We start from the raw sequence: 26999 nt of genomic DNA, 5'->3' as shown, positions 1-26999 counted from the left end.
GCCAAATAAATTCTTACATACATTGACTACCCTTCTTAAGCTGGGTTCACACTCCTGCAACTTAGGATCCGACTTGAGATCCTAAGTAATAGAAAATGTGAAATGCCATGCATCTCTTTGATAGCTGTTCCGATTGACACTACTGAAGTCGCTGTGACTTCAGAAAAGACTCCTGCACTACTTTGATGCGACTGATATGGCTTTAGTGCCAATGGTGTAAAAGTCACGTGACTTGAGGCGGCTAGTGTGAACAGAGCCTAAAGTTGCAAGGTACACAAGGACGGAGTATCAAAACCCATGGCGACAAAAAAAAAAAAAAAAAAAAGAAAGTTTCACATCCATGCAGATCAGCAAAATCAAACACATAGGAGTTTCAGTAGAACTTCTGCCCCAATAGTTTTGACAGCTAGATGTGAATCCAGTTACATGGCAACCACACAATCAGCATAAGTAGCAGAAAATCTGCGCATGAGCAGCCCAAGAGCATGGTTGGTCCCACCAAAAGCATGCCCAAAACATGGCACACATCCAGCCATTTACAGGCCAGAAGGGGTTATGAGCAAATAAAATGAGAAGGAACAAAATACGACTACCGAAAAAGTGAAAGCCTCAAACATTTTCCAAGTAACCTGAACGCTGAAGCAGAGGGTAGGACCAAATGAGCCCTGCAAACTATGGAGAGAATACATTAGCTAGACAGAGGGAAACAACTATAAATAATGAACAAGAAACCAAATACATACAAGGAGACAAATGAAGTCCATAGCATAGAAGTGAAATGTTCCTACAAAATAGTTCAGACAAAAACAAACAAAGCAAATAAAATGTGTACCAAATAAAAAACATCTTTACCATGAAGTAAAATAATGGGTGGCAAGTTCATATAAGCATTTCAAACACAAAAAAACACCACCTCCTAATCTAAGTGCCGGTGTTCTGACAAAAAGCGCACGCCTATCAAATAGTGTCCGCCCCGTACTGATCTTTTGCAGTATAGAGGACAAGGAGACTCCGAAAGTCTCCCAAGAACAGCGCCTGTGCACTGAGTCCAGGTTGAAGACCCACCATCCAAAGTGGACATACGGTTGCTCATAGTAACAGGGCTCCTCGCGGACTCGCTTCGCTTCGGGCATGGCCTCGCTTCACTCAGCTATATTTTATTCTAACTATGTCCACTTGGATGGTGGGGCTTGAACCTGGACTCACTGAGCAGGCGCAGTTTATCGTCGGAGATGTTTGGCTTCTCCTTGTCCCCCGTCAGGGCGGACACTATTTGATACATCACCGGTTCACACTAGGGAGGCTTCAAAGTCGCCCAACTCTAAAGCTGTGCCGTACAGCGTGACTTCAGCGAGGCTTGTAAACTACTCCAACGTCGCCCCCAAGTAGTACAGGAATCTTTTTCTAAGTTGGAGTGACTTGAGTGGCTCCGATTAGAATGGTTCCATTGCACTGAATGTATTGAGACTTGTCAGGTGACTAAAGTCACCTGACAGGTCGCCCCACTGTAAACCGAGCCTAAAGGGGCAACATGTAGTTCAGTAATTAGTATCAGTTATCTTTCAGGAAAAAAAAAAAAAAAAAATTAAAAAAAAAAAAAGAAATAAAATTGAGCCACATTAAACTCTGAAGTTATTGTGTAGAGTCCTTTTTGGATCTTAACACCATAGTTCATGCAGTTACTTGATCTTGGACCATGCTTTAATCACCTGGCCCCTCTCATGGCATTGCTTTTTAGGGTCTCCATTTCGTTGAGCTGCACTTAAAAGCTAGGTATACGTTATCCCAGAGAGCTGCACTGTCTGCAGGAGCCTGACATTGCACCCGCTATCCACAGACAGTGGGTGTAATGCTTTGCAGGCTCCAGTTAAAAAAAAAAAAAATGTGCATTTTTTTTTTTAACCTGCAAGATCATGTGCATTTATTTAACTAAACTTGGCCTTTAAATTAGAAATGGATATTGACAGAGGCTGGTAGAAATTAGCAAAGTGGCAATTTAAACCTTCATTACCAGAATAAAGCTACAATATTTCACTTATGAATCTTTCTATCAAAGTCCAAAAGGACTTCTCGGCTTATAAATTACATGTGGGCTGACTCAGCTGTTTAGCCAAGGCTTCTCAAGATACCAGTATCTTTCTTGGAGAATATATCGGCTGGATAGCCTCGTTGAAATTTGCTTAAAATGTTGCCTTCTAAAGGCCAACATAACATTTTCCTCTGTTCTGGCCTTTGAAGTCACTTTTGTATTTTATAGCCTGGAAAATGCACAAGGAGAGAGTGCCATCTCTGTTTTTCTCAGTAATGGCTGTCGGATAGAAAGAACTTGTTGTTATTTTGGTAGGATACCTCTAACCCCTATGAATTATTACTAAGCCAGCACCAATTCAACTTGCCAGTAACCATGCAAAATGAAATGGTGTTGGTTTTAGCTGGGCTCATAAAAATTCCATACAAGCCAAAGTAGAGGACCAAATAACATGACATACTAGGTTTCCAGTTTCAATAAACTGAACTTCTGTGCTCATCTGAGAACTGTCACTATAAAAATGTTGTGCAACTCTGCAGGGGACCAGATGCACTTGGTCCAATTCAAATAAGTCCCATCGTTTCCAAGCAGAATGGTCAGACAAACTCAAGATGGCCCCAAACACACCGTTTGAGCCATGTGGTTGCAGGAGCACGGTCCCACTGCCTGTGTTCTGCCAAAAACTGTCCACCCCCTACCGCACAGGTGCAGTACGGAGGACAAGGAGACTCCGAAAGTCTCTGAAGATGAACGGCGCCTGCGCACTTGCTAGTACCTTCTGTCCCGAGTCCAGGTTCAAGCCCCACCATGCAAGAGGACATATGGTAGCACTTGGTAACAGGGTCGCTCGCCACGCTTCGGACATGGCCTCGCTTCGCTCTGCAATTTTTTTATTCTAACTATGTCCACTTGGATGGTGGGGCTTGAACCCGACACCTTCAGCGTCTCCTTGTTCTCAGTACTGCACAGTACAGGGCGAACACTATCTGACGGGGGACAGTATTCAACGCAACACCTGCACATAACACATATGCATCACTGTGTGTGCCAAACACAGCCCTCGCACAGACATATGCTCAAGTGTGTCCGTGTGAATGAGGCCTTACTCATAATAAAATAGACTAAATGCAGGCAAGACAAGTATTATCTCTGGATCAGTGTTGAGCCAACCTGTCCACACTAGACCAAGTCTTAGACACAACTTGAAAAGGAAAGGCCGAAGATTAAATCTTCAAACAAGGAGCCAATGATGGGAAAATCCATGGATTTTACCTCCAAAAGAAGGAGTCAATCAGTCCATGCTCCGACAAGAAACATGCAGATAGGAAAAGAAACCAGAGTGGCAAAGAGTTGAGCTGATCACAGTGCTGCTTCTCCTTTCACTGTCCTGTCATTGACTGGGAGGCAAGTCCAGGACAACCTGGGCGCAGAGAAGTGGGCAGAATGATGCTTGACATCAGACACAGAACATCAAAAAAGAATTACTATGGCCCTTGATTAAAGGGTGAATATTTAAGCAAGTTGTTTTTTTCTTTTAATGGGCTATTTTTCTTATCTTTGGAATAAGTTTAAAGCTACTTTTTTTTTTTTTTTTTTTTTTAATACAAAATACCTTTCCCACTCCCCCCCCCCCCCCCCTTATTTTTTTAATGTAGTAATCACATTCCCTCTATTCACACCTGCACAAAAGCTGGGGGGCAGCACTCTGAGCTTCCCAGTGAATGGCTGTGCAGCAGGGACATGTCAAGAGAAGTCTGATCATTAGAGTCATTAGAGGAGAGCACACCGTTTCCAGCATAGCTAGAGAACTGAGCACAGTGTGTTATCCTGCTTAGTGTGGTCAGTTTTTAATAGGAAAGCAGAGGGACTGGGAGGAACACCAAGAATTTCACATAAAAGGAAGCAATACAAAAAGACAGGATACTTTTTCATACAAGTACATGGTACAGCAGGCACATATCAGGAATATGAAGTGTTGAAGTAACAAACGCATTAAGTATTATGTTAAAAGATGACATTTCAACAAAAAGATAAATAAAACCAAATCAGTCAGCTGCTAGTACATTTCAGCACACCCAGACCACCTTACAGGCTCCTACTTCCACATTGTTTGCTTCTTTCATGAAAATTATTGATGTATGTGGGGAACATCTTGACATGGACTTTATGAACCAAAAACCTACTTAGTGACAGATATCAGGAACAAATCACCAGCAATGATTAATAAACTGTATAACTGGCACCCTTTGTGAGCCATGAGTTAGTGTGTTGTGGTGACCACTAGAAAGGATGTGCCAACCAGTGGCTGATGGATATAATAAAACTAGATACTAAATGAGCAATATTAATCAGGCTATGCCATTACATTCTCCCACACCGTATACACTAGCAACAGCTGAAACCAACTGTTCACATTCCAGAAATAATCAGAGCTGTACCTGCAACTTATCCTCCTCCTTCACCAGTTCCCTGGGTGGGAACAGATCCTTGGCTTGTATGTATTCCAGGCTGGGAGGCTCTTCACCCTGCAGAAAAACCAAACACAAAATAAAATAAAAGTTTGCTTGATGCACAAAAGTTCTGGGTTACTTCAATATATGTTGGTTAAAAGTATATGTTACTTCAATGTACCCAAAAAGCATAGGACCACCGACTTAAACCCAGGCAATAAGAGGGTAGCCTCGGCTGGGGGGGGGGAATGCAGTACCATAGTGGACCACTCTGTATGTATTCACTTAACTAAACATAGATCTTAACCTTTTTAGGATTACAAACCCCCATTGGATCGCCCAAGATGTCCTCATATCCCCTTCAATGGTCATCGACCAATACCACCAGTCCCAATAACAGGGGCTTACTGTAAATAAAACCACAAAAACACAAACTTGCTACAACTAGAGATTTTGTTTACTGCATTTATTAATTTTTCATATTGCAGTGATCCTGGTTTCAAATTGTTATATATAACAAAACACACACTTTAAATAACAAACATGTTATATTTACCTGCTCTTTGCAATGGTTTTGCACAGATCAGCCCCAATCCTCCTTTTCGGGTCCCTCGCTGGCACTCCTGGATCCTCCTCTTCTTGGGTCCGATGCTAATGGCCCCTCCTTCCTGCAGAGTGCCCCCACAGCAAGCAGCAGACTATGGGGGCACCCAAGCCGAGCCACTGCTCTGTGTGTCCAGACACCAAGCCGTGGCTCGGCCCGCCCCCCCTCATCATCTCACTGACTTAATTGACAGCAGGAGCCAATGGCACCCGCTGGTGTCTCAGCCAATGAGGGAGAGTCCCAGACACCAGAGACTCTTGCAACATTGCTGGCTTGAGACGGGGCTCAGGTAAATAATAGGGGGCTGCTGCACACAGGTTTTTTTTTTATCTTAATGCAGAGAATACATTAAGATTATAAATAAAAAATAAATTTAAAAAACCCACTCCGACTTTAGAACCATTTTAAAGGATCCCTATCATAGATGGGCATCTAAAAAAATAAATAAAAAAAAAAACAAACAAATGCATATATGTGCCCCTTTTATATCCCAATGTTGACACATTGCATGCGTTTCTGTATTTTTTGTTCATTCCAATATGCAAAGTAAGGGAAAAGCTTTCAGCTGGGCATATTTATCAAATTTGTCACACAAACAACACGACAGATTTACTACAAGTCTTGAGCTTGATTTATAAATTCCTCCCTCTGCTATACTAAATTAGCAGTGCAATACAGTATTATAAACCTTCCCCTGATCACTACTTAAAAAGTGACACCACTAAACACATTTTTCCCCAAAAATAAACCAAATACACAAATGGAAGTATAACCAGAACAAGACCCAAGAGGCAAATCAGGGTTGTCACCAGAACTAGCGTACCCATTGGAAGATGTTCTCCCCATCCATGTTTCGGCGACAACCCAAAATTTACCAACCAAATCAAAAATCAGAGCAGTGGGCGCTATCAGTAGGGCAGTAGAGGGTGTGAGTAATTTATTTTTATAATTTTTTCACAAAGTTAACTTTTTTTTTTTTTTTTTTTATCAGCCCTGGGGAGTTTGTGAAATATCAGGGGTCTAAACAGACCCCCGCTTTCTTATTTTGAGACAGAGAAAGGAGATTGAGGACAGTCCTCAACCTCCATCTTCATAGCCAGTTACATAAAATTAATGAATGGGAATAGCCTGTACCTGCCAGCCGCTCACAGCAAATATTCTGTGAGCGGGTGGCAGGTACCGGCATAATCACATACATGTACGTGACCAGTCTTCTTCCAGGTTCGATTGGACACAGCATGAAGTTGGCAGCTGTTTTCAGCCAATTATTTTGGCTGAATCAGCCGATCTGCTGTGTCCAATCACAGAGTTCAGTGTTTACAAAAAAAAAAAAAATAAAAAAAAAAAAACCCCGAAATACACACACACGCACGCACACACGCAGTTTCTTCTCCAACAACCACAGAGTACAGTAAAAGCAGCACATGTTACATAGACAGTTCTCCTTCCCAGCCAGTGCCATTAGTACAGCGTTTGTACAGTATCTTACTGATCACTGTATTCGTGTCACTAGCGACATCAGTGACCCTCCCAGATAGTGTCAGTTAGTGCCAGATTACCCACCATCCTATCACAGTCCCTAACCGATCACAGCCATTACCAGAACAGTGTCAAAGCTGCGCAAACTGCAGTACACACACCAGAGTTTGTAGACATTGCTAGAACAAACCAGTTCACATACACTCATTAGGATTTTTTACGAAAAAGGACATGTAGCAGAACACATTTAGGCCTAAATTTATGAAGAAATTTGATTGGATATATTCTGTAATTATAATAAAATTATAAAAGATCTCCTTCCCCCCTCCCCCCCCCCCCACAAAAAAACCATGTGGTCTTTTTTTTGATACTTTTTTTTGATGTATTTGTGTACAGTGTTGCATGACCATGCAATTGGCAATTAAAATGGCACAAATGCGGAATAGAAAAAAAATTCTCTGGCCATGAAGGGGGTAAAACCTTCTGGAGGTCAATTTGTAAAATCCTATTGGAATCTCCCTGGAATAGAAGGCCAATCATACCCCCTCTTTCCAGCGGCCCTTGTCTTCTATCCTTTACCATCCAGCATTGTAGCCTTTGCCAGATTCTTCAGCAAGAGAAAAAAAAAAAAAAAAAAAAAAAAAATAAACACGTATAAGGGTCAGATACTCTCACACAGAAAGTCATGGGGACAGTTTTCATTTGCATAAGGGCGTCATTCTCCTTGATTTTCTGGAACATGGCTGTACCATCACCAGCAAACAGTACATATACTGAAAAAAGACTGAAGAAGATTCTGAAGCCCATCCATATTCCACACAACAATGTGCCAACACATCTGTGGCAACAGATCAGGGGGATTGGCAAATTCAGCTGGCCAGCGGTCCCAAAGCCACTGTTCAGCCCAGATTTAGCACCCTTTAACTTCTACTTGTTCGGTCCAATGAAGGACAGCCTTCGCTGACAATTTGACACAAACAAGGCGACAGTGACAACAGTGCACACTTGAATTTTTACAAAAGTGGATTCAAGAGTTGGGTTCAACGATGTTGCAAATGCATCAATTGTGATGGAGACTATGTTGAGTAGCACCCTTCGTATAGAGGAAGAGTTGCATAGGCTTTAAATTTCACATGTTGGTAGAGCAAGTTAATAAAAAATAAAAGTTATGCCCACTTCTGCATTCATTTTCAGTATAGCCCTATACAGTATGCATTAGATCATAAAAGCAAGATCAACCATGCATACAATTCTTTACATCACTTAAAAAGAAAAGCTTTATTAACTCGATAGAACAATAGATGAGCCACTAGAAAACTGTGGGTTCAAACTGCATATAACAATTGGGCTCAAGAGTATCAGTTATGCCGTTTATTCAGCAGCATTTTCAAACGCCCGTTATTTATTTCCAGATCTGAAGACAATGGCATATTGATAAATAAGTTCACAGAAAAATCTTTAAAAAAGACTTGCGGTCCCGCAGTATTTTCTCCAGTGCCATTTTTAGCCCAAAAGCACCTGAAAAAAAAATGCCCCAGTGTAAAAGGGGTCCAAGAGTGGCCCTGTACGTGTAAACACCCTGTATTATTATACAAGTTTTATATAGCACCAACAGTTTGCGCAGCACTTTACAACATGAGGGCAGACATTACAATTACATTTTAATTTGGTACAAGAGGAATCAGAGGGCCCTGCTCGCTAGAGCTTACAATCTAAAAAAGGAAGGGTCAATTGATACAAAAAGGTAATGGCTGTGGGGGGAAATGAGCTGATGGAGGAAGTAAAACCGTGTCAGAAGCAGGATAAACTTCTTTGAAGAGAAGGAGGAGGAGACAAGGGAGCTAGAGAGCAGGAGGTCTTGGGATGACCGAAGAGAGCGGCTTGGTTGGTATTTTGGGACAAGGTTAGTAATGTAGCTGGGGGCAGAGTTATGGATGGCTTTGTAAATTATTGTTTGTACTTTGAATTTTATACGTTGGGCGAGTGGAAGCCAGTGGAGGGATTGGCAAAGTGGGGTGGAGGACACTGAATGATTGGTAAGGTGGATGAGTCTTGCAGCAGCATTCATTATGTATGAAAGGGTGGGGATAGTCTATGTAAAGGTAATCCAATGAGGGAGTTGCAATAGTCGAGGCGAGAGATTACCAGGGAGCGAATTAGAAGCTTGGTGGTTAAAAAGGGGCATATTCTGGAAATGTTGCAGAGGCTAAGACGGCATGATTTGGACAGAGATTGTATGTGGGCCTGAAAGGACAGTACAGAGTCTAAGGTTACCCCTAGCACCCTGGCATGTGATGACGGACTGATAGATGTGCCATTGATCTTGACAGAGAACTCAGGGGACGGGGTGCGTGAGGGAGGAAATATTAAGAGCTCAGTTTGATAGATTCAGCTTGAGGAAGTGGTTTGACATCCAGGCTGATATGTCGGTTAGTAAATCAGTACTGCATGAGGAGATTGATGGGGTGAGCTGAGGGGCAAAGAGATAGATTTGGGTGGCAGCATATAAATGGTAGTGAAAGTCATGGGAAGCCATCACCGGTAAGAGGAGTAGGAAAAGAGGAATTGGAGTTGTAGGTGACACTGAAGGTGCGATGAGATAGGCAAGATTCGGCCCAATGGAGAGTGCAGCCATGGAGACCAAGCAAATTGAGTTTGAGGAGGAGGGGGTGGTCAACTGAAAGGTCCAAGAGTACGGAATAATGACCGTTGGTTTTGGCTGTTAATAAGTGGTTTGAGTTTTAGGAGGGCAGTTTCTGTGGAGTGCTGTGAGCGAAATCCAGACTGAAGGGGACCAAGAAGGTTATTCTCAAGTGGTGGTCACTTAGTCGGTTGTAGACTAAACATTCAAGGAGTTGTGGCAAAAGGGAGTAAACAGAAGGGTCTTAGGTTGTTAAGATTGGTGGAGTCTGAGGCCTTTTTTGGTATGGGAGTGACTAGCGCATGTTTTAGAGGGAGTAGTAGAGAGTGAAAGGTTGAAGATACGAGTTAGAGTGTAGGACTGATTCAGATGGTGACCGTAGTATTTGAGAAGCAACTGGGTACAAGGGGCAGGAGGTTAGGTGGGCATTAGAAAAAAAGTTTAGCGACTTCCTCTATAGTAGCTGGGTTAAAAAGAGGGAAGTATTGATTGTGCAGGAGGACAAGGAATGTAAAGTGAGGGAGATATCTGTAGAGCGGAGATCAAGACGAATTGGTAATCACTTCAAAAATCAGATTGAGACAATCTCCTGGGTAGGGAGTAAGTTAGTATGTGGGGGTAATGGAGGACGAAATAGAGTGGTAAATGTAGAAAAGAGTTGACCGTGACTGCGTGAGAGGGTGTTAATGAGAGTGAGGGTTGTAGTGGTCTGGGCCTGATCCTGTGTGTAGTGAGGAGGGCGAAGGTATCCAGGGTGGAGGACAGTCAACTGTTGTAGGACAGAAGTGGCCAAGTTGGGGCAGGACAAGGATGAGACTTTGTTGTAGAGACAATCTAGCAGAAAAAAATAAAATAAAAAGAGAAGGGTTAAGATGCCGAAGGTTTCTACAGGTAATAGTTTGGTAGTTGAAAGGCAATGAGGAGGCAGACAAGGAGAGAGTGAAACTAATAAGGTGGTGATCAGAGAGAGGAAAAGGAATATTGGAGAGGTTGAGCAGATTGCATAGGTAGGAGAATATGAGGTCAAGGCAGTTGCCAACAGAGCGAGTAGAAGCGCTATTATCGCAAAGAGCCCAATTAGCCCACCTGCCCCCCCCCAGTTCCTATCCTGACCTTTAAAAAAGGTACGTAGAACAGATTAGGGGCAAGTCTGAGTAGTTTAGCAAAAAAGGACTACTGGGAGGGGGGACACCACTCAGTACACAAAAACGCAGCGTGGGGTCAGCCCACAACAAGACCTAGGAGCACAGTCTATTCCGGGTACATACAATATTTTTCTGTACTTGCATGTACTGCATGCGTTTCTCTCTCCCCCCCCCCCCCCCTTTTGCCTTGCCATGCACTTGAACTCCTGCTTAAACACGTGCGTTTCTCTAGCCTCCCATGTAAACAGAGCAGCGTTACACAGATCTGTGGCAGTTTCCTCTTAAAGTAGAACTAAAAATATGCTGCACGTACCTCCTAGAACAATCTCTCCAGCGATGCAATGTCCACATTCTCCCTCGACAGCCTCGCTGACATTTTTGCCTGTCTTTTTCTGGGTTCAGTATCTTTTACAAATCTTGACTGGCTGAACCAGGATGACACAACGCCTGCACAGTTGTACAGAAGTCAGTTCATCCCAGCACCCAAGGTATGCCAAAACTGTACACTGAGCTGCGCACGCGTGGCTGAGTGCACAGTATATAGCAGTAAGGTAAAACGAAATTTAGTTTGTTCTTATTGCTTATCTCCTAGATAGTTTTCTTTTTGGTTCTGGGGGTCTCATCAGCCCAAGGTTGGAAAATTGGCAAAGCAGGTAAATAAGGCACATTTAAATATTGTAGGGGTATATACACATGCATTTACAATTACTGAAGATACAGATTTTTTTCACAGCCTTGGCTGGTTCTTTTTAAAGTATTTTTTTTTTCCCACAACTACTGTATACACAAAGTCACCCAGAAGTCTGTTGGGAAGTACCTTTCATGGCTTCATCCTGCCTTGGTAGGATGAGCACCCATTAGCCCTACAGGAGCACCATCCTTTCTAATAGAGATGATAAAGAAGTCCACTGCACACACGTGAAAAAGGATGGCGTTTCCTCCTGCAGCACTGGTCCTACTGGCTGGTTAATCCTAGTAAATAGACTGGACGGAGCCATGCAAAAGCATTTGACCTACAGGTATGTTAGCAGAAGAGAGGCATAGGTTTAAAATTGTATTAGCTTGGGGTGAGGCTATTGTGTATAACAGCCTCTCAATCTTTTTAACTTGGTACCTTGCAAATAAAGCTGGCTATAGACAGTTTGAATCATATATGGGCAGGCAGTCTGCCGAATTTGACATGTGATTATTGCTAGCGGCTGTTTGGTCTCCCAGCGGGGGAACACTTCTCCCGCTGGGAGAACACAATGGCTCAGTGGGAGGGATTCCCCAAACACTAACTGTGTTAAGGGGGGAATATAATATATATATATATATATATATATATATATATATATATATATATATATATATATATATAATCACAGTATACTAGCATGATGGTCACTGGGAAGAATGCTCTTTACATTTGTGGTCACTGGAATAAATCCCCCTCCTTACAGATAGCTAAAAAGTATCATTGGTGTCAGTGGGTACTTATCTGAGGGGCCGGAATTGCCAATTGCGTGAGAACCCCTGGAAACCTTCTGGAGGAACCCTGGTTAAGAAAGGCTAGTGTATAGTTTTTTTATTAATAGTGACATTAACCCTTTAAACTAAGGGCCTCAAACTGGCAGCCCTGCAGCTGTTGCAGAACTACAAAGTCCTACAAGACATTGCAAGATTAACAGTTACAAGCATGATGCCCACAGGCAGAGGCATGATGGGACTTGTAGTTCTGCAACAGCTGGGAGGACCACCGGATTGAGACCCCTGCTTTAAACCATGAATTGGATTTTGAACCATTCATAAGAGTCCGCTTTAAAAAAAAATAAAAATAGAATTCACTTTAGCCTAAAATTTGTCTCCCTGTTGCTATAGGAAAATAAGAAATGTGTACATTGAGATAAAGTATAACAGAATAGACACTGAACAGCTTATATGGGGCTCTTTGCAGCGCAGTCATTTCCATCCTGCCTACATCTAAATAACCTCCTGTGCCAAGTGATGATGTACTTGGAAGACAGAGAGCCCTCTGTCATTGGGCCTAGCCAGGTAAAGACCTCTGCACCATTAAAAACGATACGTACTTTCTTCAGCTCAGTCATGCACAAGCAGAACACAATATCCCTGGGAATGGATATGCGAGAAGCAGCCGAGAGAATTACCTAAAATCCAAAAGCACACACCCTACGGTCCATCACCCACCTACAACCACTCCTACAGTGCTCTGTATAATGAATGTGTCCTGTGACTGGCAAACCAGGATCATTAACATGTGCCAAATACTGCTAGGCTAGGAGCAGGGGATCCCAGGGAGAGCAAAGCACAGATCTGCACGGCACACAATAAATCGGTCACATCTACAGGCAGGGTATCCCCAGCAAGGGAGTGGTTAGCAAGGATTTTCCACTACTGCTCACTCTGTACAACACAAAGCAGCAGCTCGGCATGCAAGTACCCAAATGTCAGTCACTTGACAAGATAGACATGATAAAGCATTTTTGCTCCCATTTCCCACAATGACACCATAGTGATCTCACAAAACAAGCACGCATGGACAGCCTGGCCCTCTGCGCCCCAAAGTCAGATTATTGCATTGACAGTTTAGAGGTCTCCACCACCCTAGCAACCCCCCCAGGCATAAAAAGCATCCCTGATCTTTTCCCCAAGGTTGAAGCCCACCCTCCCAGCTCCCTAAAGCTTAGGAGACTCACAAAGCAGCTGAGCACGGAGCAGTGAGAGCGCGGCGAGGGCTCAGTCATGCTGACAGGGGCCGCAGGGACCGGCCGCAGCTCTCACACAAGGGCTGGGCCGGTGTAACCATCGCGTCGCCTCTTCTGCTTCTGCACCCAGAGCCAGCTCACTGCAGCCCCTCCATCGCACAGAGAGGGAAAAAAAAAAAAAAAAAAGAGAGAAAGGGAGGAGGTGGAGGGAGGAGCAGGTGGTTCAGCTGTCTGTGCGGCTTGATGCCTCCTCCTCTGGCATGGAGTCAGACACATACACACCCCCTCCCATCTGCCGGTAAAGCAGGCCTGCACAAGAACACCAGCATGCTCAGATAAAATGTACCTAAAAGAAGGCAAAATAAACAGAACTGACAGGAATGTGCTACATCTGAGTCATGTCACTGCCTTGGATGCATACCTCACATTCACTACGGGCAGCAACCCTGGCTGCACGGGATGCAGGATAACAGCTCATCGATTCCTATTTTTATGTAACTAAAGTTGGACTAATTTGTTTCACATTCGTTTTTACTTTATATAGAGCCAATATATCCTCCATTATTTCAAAGTAAATACTTAATCCTTTCAGAGCCAACAATTGTCTACATCTGTTAAAGAATTAGGCCTAATGCACACCAAGTGTTTACTCAGCTACTCAAAAGGGGACTTGCACACAGTACTGATTCTTCAAATAGGTCTGGGCAAAAATTTCTTGTAATTATTGTGCGCACAAGTAAAAAAATAATTTTAACCTCTTCAGATCAATTTACTAGATGTTAAATTTCTGTAAAATTTTAAAATCATGAGAAGAAAAAATAAAACAAACAAGACACCCCAAAAAAAAAAAAAAAAAAAAAAAAACACCCAAATGCAGCATATAAAAGAAAGTACAGCTTATTCAGTAAATAAACTAAACTTGCTTTTTTAAATTGTAATTTTTGTTTGCAAAATGGCAGAACAAGGACAGTATGCATTAAAGCGGAGTTCCACCCCCAAAAGTGGAAATTGCACTTATTCGATTGCCCCTCCCCCCTCCGGTGCCGCATTTGGCACCTTTTTTTGGGGGGGGGGGGGGGGGGAGCGGCTACCCGTCTTACTGCTACCCTGCCCCGCTTGAGGGAGACCGGGCCAAGGCGAATTATATCATCAGCAGCTCGGCCCCCCTCCCACCCCTTCTGCCAGGACAGTGAGAGAGCTGAAAAGGCCACACTGCCGGGTTCTCCTACCCACAATGGCGGCAGCAGCACCCAACCAACTGTGGTGCTGACATCGCTGCACTCCAGGAAAGGTATGCGTCCTAATGTTAAAAAAAAAAAAAAAAAAAAAAAACACACACACACACACACACACACACACACACACACACACACACCCCAACATGTGTAGCTGCTGTAGGGCGGGCAGAACTCCACTTTAAGAACATGTCAACTATACATGGAGAACAGGCACACACACACACACACCTCCCCCCCTCATAACGTAAAAGCTTTCTGCCAAATATGCATTTTCAGTTATGGACAATGCTGATCCAGAAGCAAAGAATGCTCTTGCTAGAGCTCGATGAATGTTCTCCCGGTTTTCAGGTGTTATTTTCTCTATAAAATTAAGGAATTGTGTATTTTTGGGAAGCAGTGGTTTGCAATACTTTCTTACTTGAAGATGCTGCAGGTGAAGGACCCTATGAGGATCCAGAAGCAGCAGAAACAGTATTTGAATTGGGAAACGCTACTTGCCCTTTCAATATGGTCCTTGTTTAATTCCAGTCTTTAGGGTGACTCTGCCATGCAAGGGCGAGTTGTCATTCTTGTAGCATTTGGAAAAGAATATTTCTTCTCACAATATTTGCAAATTTCAGCTTTGCTCAGCAGAAATTGCACTGTGGAAAGGTTTACAAACTCTAGATGGACCATTTACTGAGAGGAGGAAAAAAGAGAAAAAATATATATATATATATATATATATATATATATATATATATATATATATATATATATATATATATATATATATATATATATATATATATATATATATATATATATTTACTGACCAGACTATAGATAAATATCCTGCGATGGCGGTGAACATTAAAGGTTAAAAACGCGATAAACTCAATTGACAGGTAAGAGGATAAATGTGTGACAAAAGGCCTGAGAGGAAAGAAATCTACTCTATCCCAATTGTACAAGATTGAGCCCACAAGCAAACTAAACTGGAGCCCTTCCCCTACATTGGCAATGATCAAGCATAATTGTACTGTGTGAAACGCATCTAATGAGAATGTGTTGGGGTCCCCTGGTGTGACCACGGTGTATTCAATAAGTGGCATTTAGAACCACCTGATGTGCAGCCATGCCTTCTTATTTCGATAATATTCATATAGGTGGGTCAGGGCTGCCACTCATTAGGGAGGTTCTAACAGGCATATCCACTTTCCCTGGAGTAGAGTTCTTTTGACCCCTGCAGCATTAATGCCAATTTCTCTCGTTTGAGAACAGGAGGTACAGTGTTACTTGAACCGTATTCCAGGATTTGCTCATCTTCAGCTGAGAGAACTTACTATGACTTTACATAAAGTCTCTCAAGTCTTTCATTAAGGTCTTTATGTTATAAAAGTTTGAATACCATGTCATAGACATGTTACATTGTTAAAAAAAAAAAAAAAAAAAAAAAATCAATCATTGTCCCCCCCCCCCCCCAGGCCTTCGGATCTATGTATTTGCATGTAAAATATTGGATCAGCAACCCAGATTTCTTTTTTTTTTTTTTTTTTAAGTCACCTAAATGTAGCACATGCTTACGCTCCTGTGTGTGCAGGCACATAAGGGGGGGGAAAAAAAAAAAAGAAGAGCAGGTAAAAAACACATTCAAGGCAACACATCCAATCACAGGGAAAGCCGCATCCAATTCAAATAAATGTGAACCCAGCCCAAGACTTTAATTTTCACAAAGAATAACTAAACTCTGGAAGCAGCACCCACAATAAAGGCAGGCAGGGGGCAAATTATTTCTCATCAGTACAACCTCGTGCTCTCCTGGCAGCTGATCCTTTCCTCATTACTGCCTTACCTGTGTCTTGTTCTGCACAGTCTAGATGTGAAGGCACACATCTTGTTAGAGACTGGTTTTCTTCCCTCATCTCAGAGCTTCCAGCAAGGAGCAAAGTAGTGAGGTTACCAATTCTCAATACAAACCTCATAAGACTAGCAGTCAGAATCACCAATGCCTTGAGTCTCACAATGAAGATCTATAGTTATGAGGCTGTAGGCACACTCGCATACCAATAAAGTGCACTGCTATTTTGAGAAGAATTCAAGACAAAAAAAAAAAAAAAAAAAGAAAGGATCAAACATTAGTATGAAATATGAAGGCCATCTAAAAAGGCAGCTTGAATCGTCCATGGCAATGCTGGTATGCTTAACCAGGACCCCACAATCTACATGACAAAGCACACATTCCTCTGCCTGAAAACACATCTCCCCAGAGACTTTCTATAGAGCATTTCAACTGCTCTACAAATTCACTGTGGTCCTGTGTGCTAAAAGAAGTGATAATTAAATGCAAAGAAAGCCCCACACTGTCAAGAATGACACCTTCTCTACTGTAATGCACACGTTAAAAAGCATAGAAACTGGTAATAGCAGGAAACCAACATGGAGGAACTTTGGCCTCTTGCAGTTTTAAAATTCTTAGAACTGATATACCATTATGGGCAAAAAATATTTTGAAAGCAGGGAACCCCCTAAATAAAAAGGACTATAAATTCAGAAACTTGTGTATGCACAGGGTAATTGTGCAGCCATTTTCTTTGAACACATTGATATAAATGACACAGTGCTGTGCAAAAGTGTTAGGCATTTGGAAAAAATGTTGCGATGTAAAGATGGTAAAAATTAATTTGTTTTTATGAATTAACCCAAACAAAAAGTGAACAGGATAAACTTTAATTAAGTCAATATTTGGGGTGTCCTCCCTTCCCCCAGTTTTCCCCTGGTGATCTGCCAGTATGACACCTCCTGTATTAGTCTCCCCACTCTTGATGAAGGGCCACAGCAGCATTGTTAGATGGAGCAGCAGATTTAAAAGTGGTTGTAAACCCTTACACATCACTTTTGCCTACAGTTAAGCCTATAATAAGGCTTACCTGTAGACCCTGGAAATATTTTCTAAATCTGTAAGGGTTAGAAGATGGAGAGATATCTATATCTATCCATCTATACGCGCACGCACTCACACTGAAGAAAGGGTATGATGGCGCAGTTTCTATAGTGCCCGTGCTGTGAGTGTCGGCTCCCGCGCGCATGCGTGGAAGTGACATCACCCAATTCCGGCCAGTAACAGAGTCGGAGTCCACAGCCAAGGAAGGAAGAGGGGTGAAGATGGACGCTTCCTGCAGCGGAGACAGCACAGGCTTCCTTTGCAGGTAAGTGCCACATAAAGGCCTAGTATGCAATGCATACTGGCCCATTATGCTTTTATTTTGCAGGGTTTGCAGTAAAAGAAAGGACGTAAAACCCATCAGGGTTTACTTCCTCTTGAATTACATTAACAAATTGAAGCCAAACTCCAGCTCACACTTTATAATCAGTTACAGCAAACTCCCACCCCCCCCCCCCCCTTTTTTGGGATAAAGGTTTTACATACAGTAAATAAAAGCGGCTCATGTATACACCCCTGTCAAGCGTAAAAGACCAAGCTATCAAATGGTCAACAGAAAGCACTTAGAAATTTAACTGATAATAATTTGGTTATAAAACCCTCCGATAAAAAAAGGTTGAAAACAACTTGCATGAAATTATAGTCAAATAAGAAGTGGTATAGACCCATAGGTGGGGGATAGGAAACAAAATTACATTTTTTATCAACTAATTGACACTGCATATCAAGGTATTATTTCATGACAGATTTGGGAATATGTTCATACCCCTTTCCCACAGGAGGCATGTTTCGCTGCCTTACCCAAGTCGCATAAGAACGTTAAGGACACCTCCCCCCCCCCCGCTTTTCATCCTGTCCAATAATGCCTTCATAGACCATGGACTCTCAATGTACCTGTGCCATGTTCTTTCATGGCACAGGTACATCAATTACATTTTTAGAGGGCAACACAGTGGTGTAGTGGTTTGCACTCTCGCCTAGCAGTAAAAAGGGTCGCTGGTTCGAATCCCAACCACGACACTACCTGCCTGGAGTTTGCATGTGCCTGCGTGGGTTTCCTCCAACACTCCAAAGATATGCAGGTAGGTTAACTGGCTTCTGTCCAAAAATTGACCCTAGTATATGAATGGGGGCCTTGGATTGTGGGCTCCTTGAGGGTAGGGACCGATGTGAGTGTGCAATGTACAGGGATAGGGACAATTGTAGACACTCACTCAGGTTGAACTGGATGGACTGGTGTCTTTATTCAACCTTACTAACCATGTAACTATGTAATTTTCATCGTCTGGGACGACAGCCCAGAATTGCTACTAGGGTTTTACAACATTAAATTCCAATGATTGGAACTTACAATTTACTATGACCTATGATTGAAAAACAAAAATTCCCTTCCTTGATGTAATGGTTTACAAAAAATGAGAATGGCTACCTGTCCAGTGGATTATATTGTAAGCCTACATCAAGCAACACTATTTTGCATGCTACTAGTGTCCACCCTGCACCCCTAGTACGTTCAATACCCCACCGACAGTATCTCCAGTTGAAACGCAACTGTAGCACCAATGAAGCTTTTGAGATGGAGGCAGGCTTGTTAAGGGACAGACTCCAAAGATATAGCAAAAAAACGTCTAGCCAAAGCATATAACTGAGCGAGATATAAGACCAGAGACTCACTATTGTTTCACAAAAAGGCGGTCAAGGCAAATGGCAATGTTCGTTTTGTCACCCGCTATAGTTCCCAAAACAAGCACTTTAAAGTCATACTACAAAAACATTGGTATTTGCTGACAGGCGATCCAGTCATCTCTAGGTTTGTCCCTCTACAAAACATCGGTAGTATACCGACGAGCCCAGTCTCTTAAAAAGGACAATTTGGTGCACAAGTCATATGGCTGGAACAAGTTGCAAAACCTATTCGCTCAAGAGGTCTTTTCAATGCGGGTGATGCCCATATTGCAAATATATCAATACAATCAAAATTTGATCCTCCCAAATGGGAACAGATTTTTCATTCAAAAATTTGCTAACCGTCAAACTAAAAGAATTGTTTACCTGATGACCTGCGAATGTGGCGTGTTCTACATATGGAAGACAAAATAGGTGATCTGTATTCCCCAATAAGAAGACACACAGCTCAAGACCATGCATATGGGTCTCGCAAAGTCCTATTTTTATTCTTTAACACATTCCACAGGACCCATGTGGGGGAAACTTAGACAGGGTGATCGTCCAGAGAGAAAATGAGGTGGATATTCTCACTGGGAGCCACCAAGGCTCCTGGTTTGAATGAATCCACCTCATTCAAGTCCTTCTTGCCCAGCTGCTAGTGCATGATTATGCGTTTTACTCATTTTTTTCAAAAATGTTTACATAGAGGGACCTGTATTATGTAGCATGTATAATGCTGTCTTTAACTCTGGATTTTTGATAGGGTTTGGAGATCAGTGCATAGACAAATCTATAGTCACACTTGAGGTTCTGTGTATACTCAGTATTTAAACTTTTTTTTTTCCCAGACCACTCCCTTATGCCCATGGGGAGTCTCTTCTCCTCTAAAGCAGCTTGGGGGACGTGCATGGAGGGGTCTGCATACCTCAGCTCTCTGTCCACCATTGACTTTTGGAGACTGTTGGGATTGGTGTCCTCTCATTTTCCTCTCCACCTTAGGGATGGATGCTCCCATTGTGGGCACTGTGCCATTCAGTTGATACCCACAGCTCAACATGGCTTAGGCACCCTGACGTCACCGCGAATGCTACATGGGTGTTCACCGTATTACACGGCTCCTGGGACGGGCGTGAACAGCATAGCGTCACTATGTGTCTGCCTCTAAATGGCGGTGTCGCCCGAGTCACGGGAAGGAAGAAATGATGAATTTGCGCAGATGGATCACACCCTCTGACTTATTGTCATTGTCTCAGCTGGGTGTGCATTAGGGGGTCATAGGTATCAGCTGGCCGCCATATGGGTATGAGCCATTGTTGCGCATCCACCTTTCCTTATGCGAGCCAATTGGTGGATTTCCACCATGAGGACACTGTGTGGGCAGGACCGGCACCATTGTCTGGGCTATTTGGCCCAAAACATGGCTGAGTCACAGTGCAGCCTGCCAGGTTACTGGTCACCCTGAGCCAAGTTTGCTTCCCTCACAGGGCAAGTCCTTTCATGTGTGAAGGTTCTAGATACCAGCTCGACCCTTCTTGAGGGGGTCCAGTTGGTCTCGTTTGAGTCTTTGTTTGGTTGTTTCCATCCTTATTTTGCATTTATTACTGAAATTTAGACATACACGCACAACCAGAGAATGTCATCTTGTATTTCAGTACGGACATCGCTCACGATAACCTGATCAAATAGTTTACACCTTTATGATCAAGTTATTCATATTTTCGTCATCTTTTGACAATATAAATGCCTTTTTAACTATACTATCACTGTACTCCAATAGTGTAATAGCACTCAGCACTCTTATTGTAACAATATACACATTTGTTAAGACACTTTTGGTATTCTATATTTTTTTTTATATAGAAAATACTCCTCACTCACACATTCTCAGATTGTATCCGACAATAATAATAATAATAATAATAATAATAATAATAATTTAATCACTGTACTGTCTAGTTAGGTTTTGATTATGGTTTATTTCCTTGATTGGATAGGTGTGGGTACCCCCGGCGTGGGATTTACATCTTTCGCTCCGGCCTTTCACTGGTTTCCATTTTCCCCCCCCCTCACACAGCTCTCAAGGGGAAGCTTGGTGGCATGGTTGGCAGTGTATGCATTTATCCATCTATTTTTATGGACATTACATTTTGAAGTTTCTTTCATAAAGTCAAGGTAAAATATAATTATATGTATATACAGGTCCTTCTCAAAAAATTAGCATATTGTGATAAAGTTCATTATTTTCTGTAATGTACTGATAAACATTAGACTTTCATATATTATAGATTCATTACACACAACTGAAGTAGTTCAAGCCTTTTCTTGTTTTAATATTGATGATTTTGGCATACAGCTCATGAAAACCCAAAATTCCTATCTCAAAACATTAGCATATCATGAAAAGGTTCTCTAAACAAGCTATTAACCTAATCATCTGAATCAACTAATTAAATCTAAACACCTGCAAAAGATTCCTGAGGCTTTTAAAAACTCCCAGCCTGGTTCATTACTCAAAACCGCAATCATGGGTAAGACTGCCGAACGAACTGCTGTCCAGAAGGCCATCATTGACACCCTCAAGCAAGAGGGTAAGACACAAAGAAATTTCTGAACGAATAGGCTGTTCCCAGAGTGCTGTATCAAGGCACCTCAGTGGGAAGTCTGTGGGAAGGAAAAAGTGTGGCAGAAAACGCTGCACAACGAGAAGAGGTGACCGGACCCTGAAGAAGACTGTGGAGAAGGACCGATTCCAGACCTTGGAGGACCTGCGGAAGCAGTGGACTGAGTCTGGAGTAGAAACATCCAGAGCCACCGTGAACAGGCGTGTGCAGGAAATGGGCTACAGGTTCCCGCATTCCCCAGGTCAAGCCACTTTTGAACCAGAAACAGCGGCAGAAGCGCCTGACCTGGGCTACAGAGAAGCAGCACTGGACTGTTGCTCAGTGGTCCAAAGTACTTTTTTCGGATGAAAGCAAATTTTGCATGTCATTCGGAAATCAAGGTGCCAGAGTCTGGAGGAAGACTGGGGAGAGGGAAATGCCAAAATGCCTGAGGTCCAGCGTCAAGTACCCACAGTCAGTGATGGTCTGGGGTGCCATGTCAGCTGCTGGTGTTGGTCCTCTGTGTTTTATCAAGGGCAGGGTCAATGCAGCTAGCTATCAGGAGATTTTGGAGCACTTCATGCTTCCATCTGCTGAAAAGCTTTATGGAGATGAAAATTTCATTTTTCAGCACGACCTGGCACCTGCTCACAGTGCCAAAACCACTGGTAAATGGTTTACTGACCATGGTATTACTGTGCTCAATTGGCCTGCCAACTCTCCTGACCTGAACCCCATAGAGAATCTGTGGGATATTGGGAAGAGAAAGTTGAGAGACGCAAGACCCAACACTCTGGATGAGCTTAAGGCCGCTATCGAAGCATCCTGGGCCTCCATAACACCTCAGCAGTGCCACAGGCTGGTTGCCTCCATGCCACGCCACATTGAAGCAGTCATTTCTGCAAAAGGATTCCCGACCAAGTATTGAGTGCATAACTGAACATAATTATTTGAAGGTTGACTTTTTGTATTAAAAACACTTTTCTTTTATCGGTCGGATGAAATATGCTAATTTTTTTAGATAGGATTTTTGGGTTTTCAGGAGCTGTATGCCAAAATCATCAATATTAAAACAAGAAAAGGCTTGAACTACTTCAGTTGTGTGTAATGAATCTAAAATATATGAAAGTCTAATGTTTATCAGTACATTACAGAAAATAATGAACTTTATTACAATATGCTAATTTTTTGAGAAGGACCTGTAATATATATATTTTTTTTTCCACACACACACACACACACACACACACACACACACACACACACACATTCTGACTGCTTCAAAAAAGTCATTGATACCAGCTAGCAGGCCAGGAGTCCTCCATCAATCATGAGTGGAGCGTATTGAATTTATATGCATATGTTTGGCACATTTCCTTCCTTCCCCCCCCCCATTTTCTTACTTGTGCTCTTGATCACCAAGAAGCGAGACTCCTCTTGTGAAAGGCGTCGAGACCTAGCAAAGCCACCCTAGACTACTGACAGTCATCTGTATGACACATTCAGAGCCTGTGGAAAGGTCTATGATATGAATGCAAAAATTTACCAATATGGTAATATTTAATAGGTTTTATTTTTTCTGTATTATATACGTTTTTAAAATGTGTGTTAAATTAATCATTTATATATTTTTGTTGGTGTACTTTTTAAAAGTCCCATGGAAAATTTTGTTTTTTGATGTGTGCATACTATTGAGGACTCAGCATCACCTCCACCCATCTCACGTCAGCTCTACTCTCTGTGGAAACTGGCAATAGCGGGAAAGAGCAAGAAACCAACATGGAGGAACTTTGGCCTCTTGTGGTTTTAAAATTCTTAGAACGGATGCACTATAGGCAAGAAATTTTTAAAGCAGGGAACTATGGATCCCCTCCAAAATAAAGAGACTATAAATTCAGAAACTTGTGCATGCGCAGGGTAATTGCACAGTGTTTAGAGTGTCTCCACTCTGGATGAAGGGGCACAGCAGACAGCAACATTGTTAGATAGACTAGCAGATTTAAAGTGGTTGTAAACCCTTACACACCACTTTTCCTTACAGGTAAGCCTATCATAAGGCTTACCCATAGGTAATGGAAATATCTACTAAATCTCTAAGGTTTAGAAGATACTTACCATATACGTTTGTGCCAACATTAGTGCATGCGCTCTGAAGGGCACAAAAGGTGCCGTTTCTATAGTGCCCGTCGGCTCCCACGCACATGTTCGGAAGTGACATCACGCGATTTCGGCCAGTAACAGAGCCAGATTCCACAGCCCTAGAAGGAAGAGGGCTGAAGATGGACACTTCCTGCAGCGGGGACAGCACATGCTTCCTTTGCAGGCAAGTGCTACATAATGGGCTATTATGCATTGCATACTAGCCCATTATGCTTTTACTTTGCAGGGTGTGCAGTGAACAAAAGAGGATGTAAAACCCATCAGGGTTTACTTCCTCTTTAATTATATTAACAAATTGAAGCCAAACTCCAGCTTACACTTTATAATCAGTTACAGCAAACTGTTTTTCCCCCTTTTGGGATAAAGGTTTTACATAAATAAAAGCAGATTATATATACACCCCCGTCAAGGGTAAATGGTTGGTCTCATCCCTGTAAAGCAATACATCTGAAAGACTTACTGGCTGGATCACCAGACAGAAGGAAGGATAAAAAGGTGTATGTATATACCACCATTACATCTAGAAATTAGTACGCTGCAATATAATAAAAAATGTTTGCTTAGGGAACTCGGGTTTCCCGCCAGGCTGCCAGGATGAACCATTTAAGCACCTTCAGCTTTCAGGGTATTCCCAGGCCTCACAAATCCTAAGACGTTGCAAGACTTAATAGACCCGCGGGGACCTTTTCAACTGAAGTTCTGGAACGCTCTCCAACTCTCCCACTTCCTTAGGACTCTTCCGCCCCCCCCCCCCCCTCCCCAAGCAATTTTAACTAACCACTCACTACCTTAGAAGAAATATGTTCATCTGAAGGGGCATTTCCACATACGCCATCGAACATGTATTAATCTCCCAATTACTCCCTCAGACCCCCGCTCCCTAAACTGCATTGCTGAATGGAAACGAGAACTAAATCGCATGTTTAGCCCGCAACAAAAACAACGCATCCTACATTTCACATATAAATCATCAATCTGCATGAAAATGCAGGAAACCAACTTTAAAATCTTAACCAGGTGGTATAGGACACCTGTGAGGCTTAGTAAAATTTTCCCTACAACATCGAATAGATGCTGGAAATGCCAGGGGGAGCGGGGTACGCTACTACACGTCTTTTGGTCATGTCCAGTCATAACACAATTTTGGTCAGAGGTCAAGGACACTGCCCAGAATTTGTTCTTCCTCCTCCACATCTCGGCTGCCCCGGTGAAATCATACAAAAATCTAATTATCCGTCACCTCCTTGACGCGGCAAAATCATGCATCCCACTGAAGTGGAAAACCACAAAACCCAACTATCGGGATGTGGCTCAGGAAAGTAGAACAAATTAATACATTTGAAGACCTAATTCTAACAGCTCGACACCAACAAGAACGATATTCCAAGACATGGTCTCTTTGGAACATGTTTGCCTATTCGGAGGAGGGTCGCATCCTATTTGGAAACACAACCTCGGATTAAAATAACTGTCACACATCATTCAGGTCCTAGGAATCGTCGCCCAGCCCCACCCCTTTTTCTTCTGGCTGCCCCCCCCCCCCCCCCCAAATCTGCTGTTTCTCTCTCTCTCTCTCTCTCTCACACTTGCTTTCTAGACTTTTAAGTTTTCCTCTCTCTGTGTTCTGTGCTTTCTCAGCTGTAGCTGGTTCCTGTTTTTGTGTTATACACACACGAATAATGAAGGGGGAGAGTCACGTAGGACTTCCGTACTGAACATTATACATAGAGCTGGACAGATAGATGGCTTACTTTTATTTTTGTACTGTTTCCTATATGTTCTGTACTCTGATATGTTGGTTGTTTCGTGTCGGGGGTCCCCAGACCTCTCCTTTTGAATAAATAAAAGATTTTTTTTATTTATTTTAATTTTATTTTTTACAAAAAGGAGGTTTGCTTTTGAGTTTAGTTTCTACTGTTTACACACGGTGTAAGTCGTTTACACAATCTATTCATCTTGGACCAGATTCTATAGCTATTAGCTGGCCATAAAAGACAAAATTTCACCCCACTTGTGGCTGTCCCAGATTTATAAGAGACCACCGTAAAATCTACTTCTGGCCAACAGGAACGTTGGCAAACTGGTGGATTCTTCCACCTGCAGCATTTGGGTGGATGGAGAAAGCAGTTTGTTTTTCCTTTTAATAATTCAGCTGACTCTCCCGGCTGCTGATCTCCTCTAGGGACCGGTTGATACACACGAAATTTTTACACCACGTATACTTTACGCCGCAGAGGCTGCACAGAATTTATCCTCATCGGTCCCCGGAATGCCCCAGGTGTCATTACCCTGAAGGCACTTTTCTACACATGTTTTGGGACTGCCCCCAAATTGCTCGGTTTTGGAGGGATGTTTTTGACTGTATAAACATTCGCCTGCAACTGACGATTCCTATGACGCCTGAGTTCGCCCTCCTGGGGATTCAGGATGATGAACAGCGTCCTCGGTACAGTAAGCTGTTGCTCTCCCTCCTGGTGTTTTACGCCCGGAGGGAGATCCTTCGGCATTGGATATCATCCTCTCTCCCTACGGTGGAACTGTGGGATGCTGCGGTTAATGCTGTCCTCCCCCTATACAAATTGACTTATCTGGTAAGAGGGTGCCCGCAGAAGTTTGACTGGGTATGGTTACCTTGGGTGGAACAGTTTTGATTTCTTGAAATGTTGAAGTTGAGCCTCCCCTCCCCCCCCCCCTATTCCTCCGTACTGGTATTTTTGGTAAGGGTATGTTGGGGGTTTGTATGTGAGCTTGCTGTATGGGCACACTCCTTTTTCTTTTTCATGTGCAATTTTGCTGCTCTGGCTCATTTGTTATGTTAGAGTATTTTTGGATTACTTCTGTGCTGTACCAGTCTGCTGAGATGTATGCATATTGCTTGCTATGTTCTGTCTTCTCAATAAAACCAACCGTGTTGTTAAAAAAAAAAAAAAAATAATAATTCAGCTGACTGGCTTAAACTAAACGCTCTCCCACAACCCCCCCCCCCCCCCAGATAGTTCTAGGCTGTGGGTATTAGGGGAACTTTGACATTCAGCCAGGCACCCCAGTGTATGATCATACGGCCTTTTACTGTAATAAACATTTATAAGTTTGTCAATTACCTGATAATCTCAAAACCTGCGTGGGTGTATTCATAATCATCGATTACAACTAGGGTTATATTGTAGTAACACATTAGCTAGGTTAATGATAAAGAAATATTTTTGTAGACCTCCTACATTCCTAATTATGGAAAACTGTTTAATGTACTGAGCCAAACCTTAAAGCCCAACATCGGGCACAACAAGTGACAATAGAGGGCTCTCCCGCATTGCAAGGGCTAAATGCTTGTTAAGTCTAGGTGGTAGAACGAGGCGC

At 42.6% G+C, this 26999-nt stretch overlaps 1 protein-coding gene across 5 annotated transcripts in view; it reads right to left on the bottom strand.

Annotated features, from left to right (window-relative positions):
- Nucleotides 1-26999, bottom strand: part of MTMR4 (myotubularin related protein 4) — a 117860-nt gene that overhangs the window by 68320 nt on the left and 22541 nt on the right. For 4 of the 5 annotated variants that reach the window (XM_077480666.1, XM_077480667.1, XM_077480663.1 and 1 more), the window contains exon 3: nt 4468-4554. In XM_077480666.1, the coding sequence (XP_077336792.1) occupies nt 4468-4554 (87 nt within the window). Of the gene's footprint in view, nt 1-4467; nt 4555-13044; nt 13225-26999 lie in introns of those variants that run through there. The other variant, XM_077480664.1, reaches the window with a different exon arrangement.

Source organism: Lithobates pipiens, unplaced genomic scaffold (assembly GCF_037356315.1).
Source record: "Lithobates pipiens isolate NorthernLeopardFrog02 unplaced genomic scaffold, aLitPip1_a1.2 Scaffold_16, whole genome shotgun sequence".
In the NCBI taxonomy this organism is placed as follows: Eukaryota; Metazoa; Chordata; class Amphibia; order Anura; family Ranidae; genus Lithobates; species Lithobates pipiens.
The sequence above is the reverse complement of the archived record's forward strand: the minus strand, read 5'-3'. Positions and strand labels throughout refer to the sequence as shown.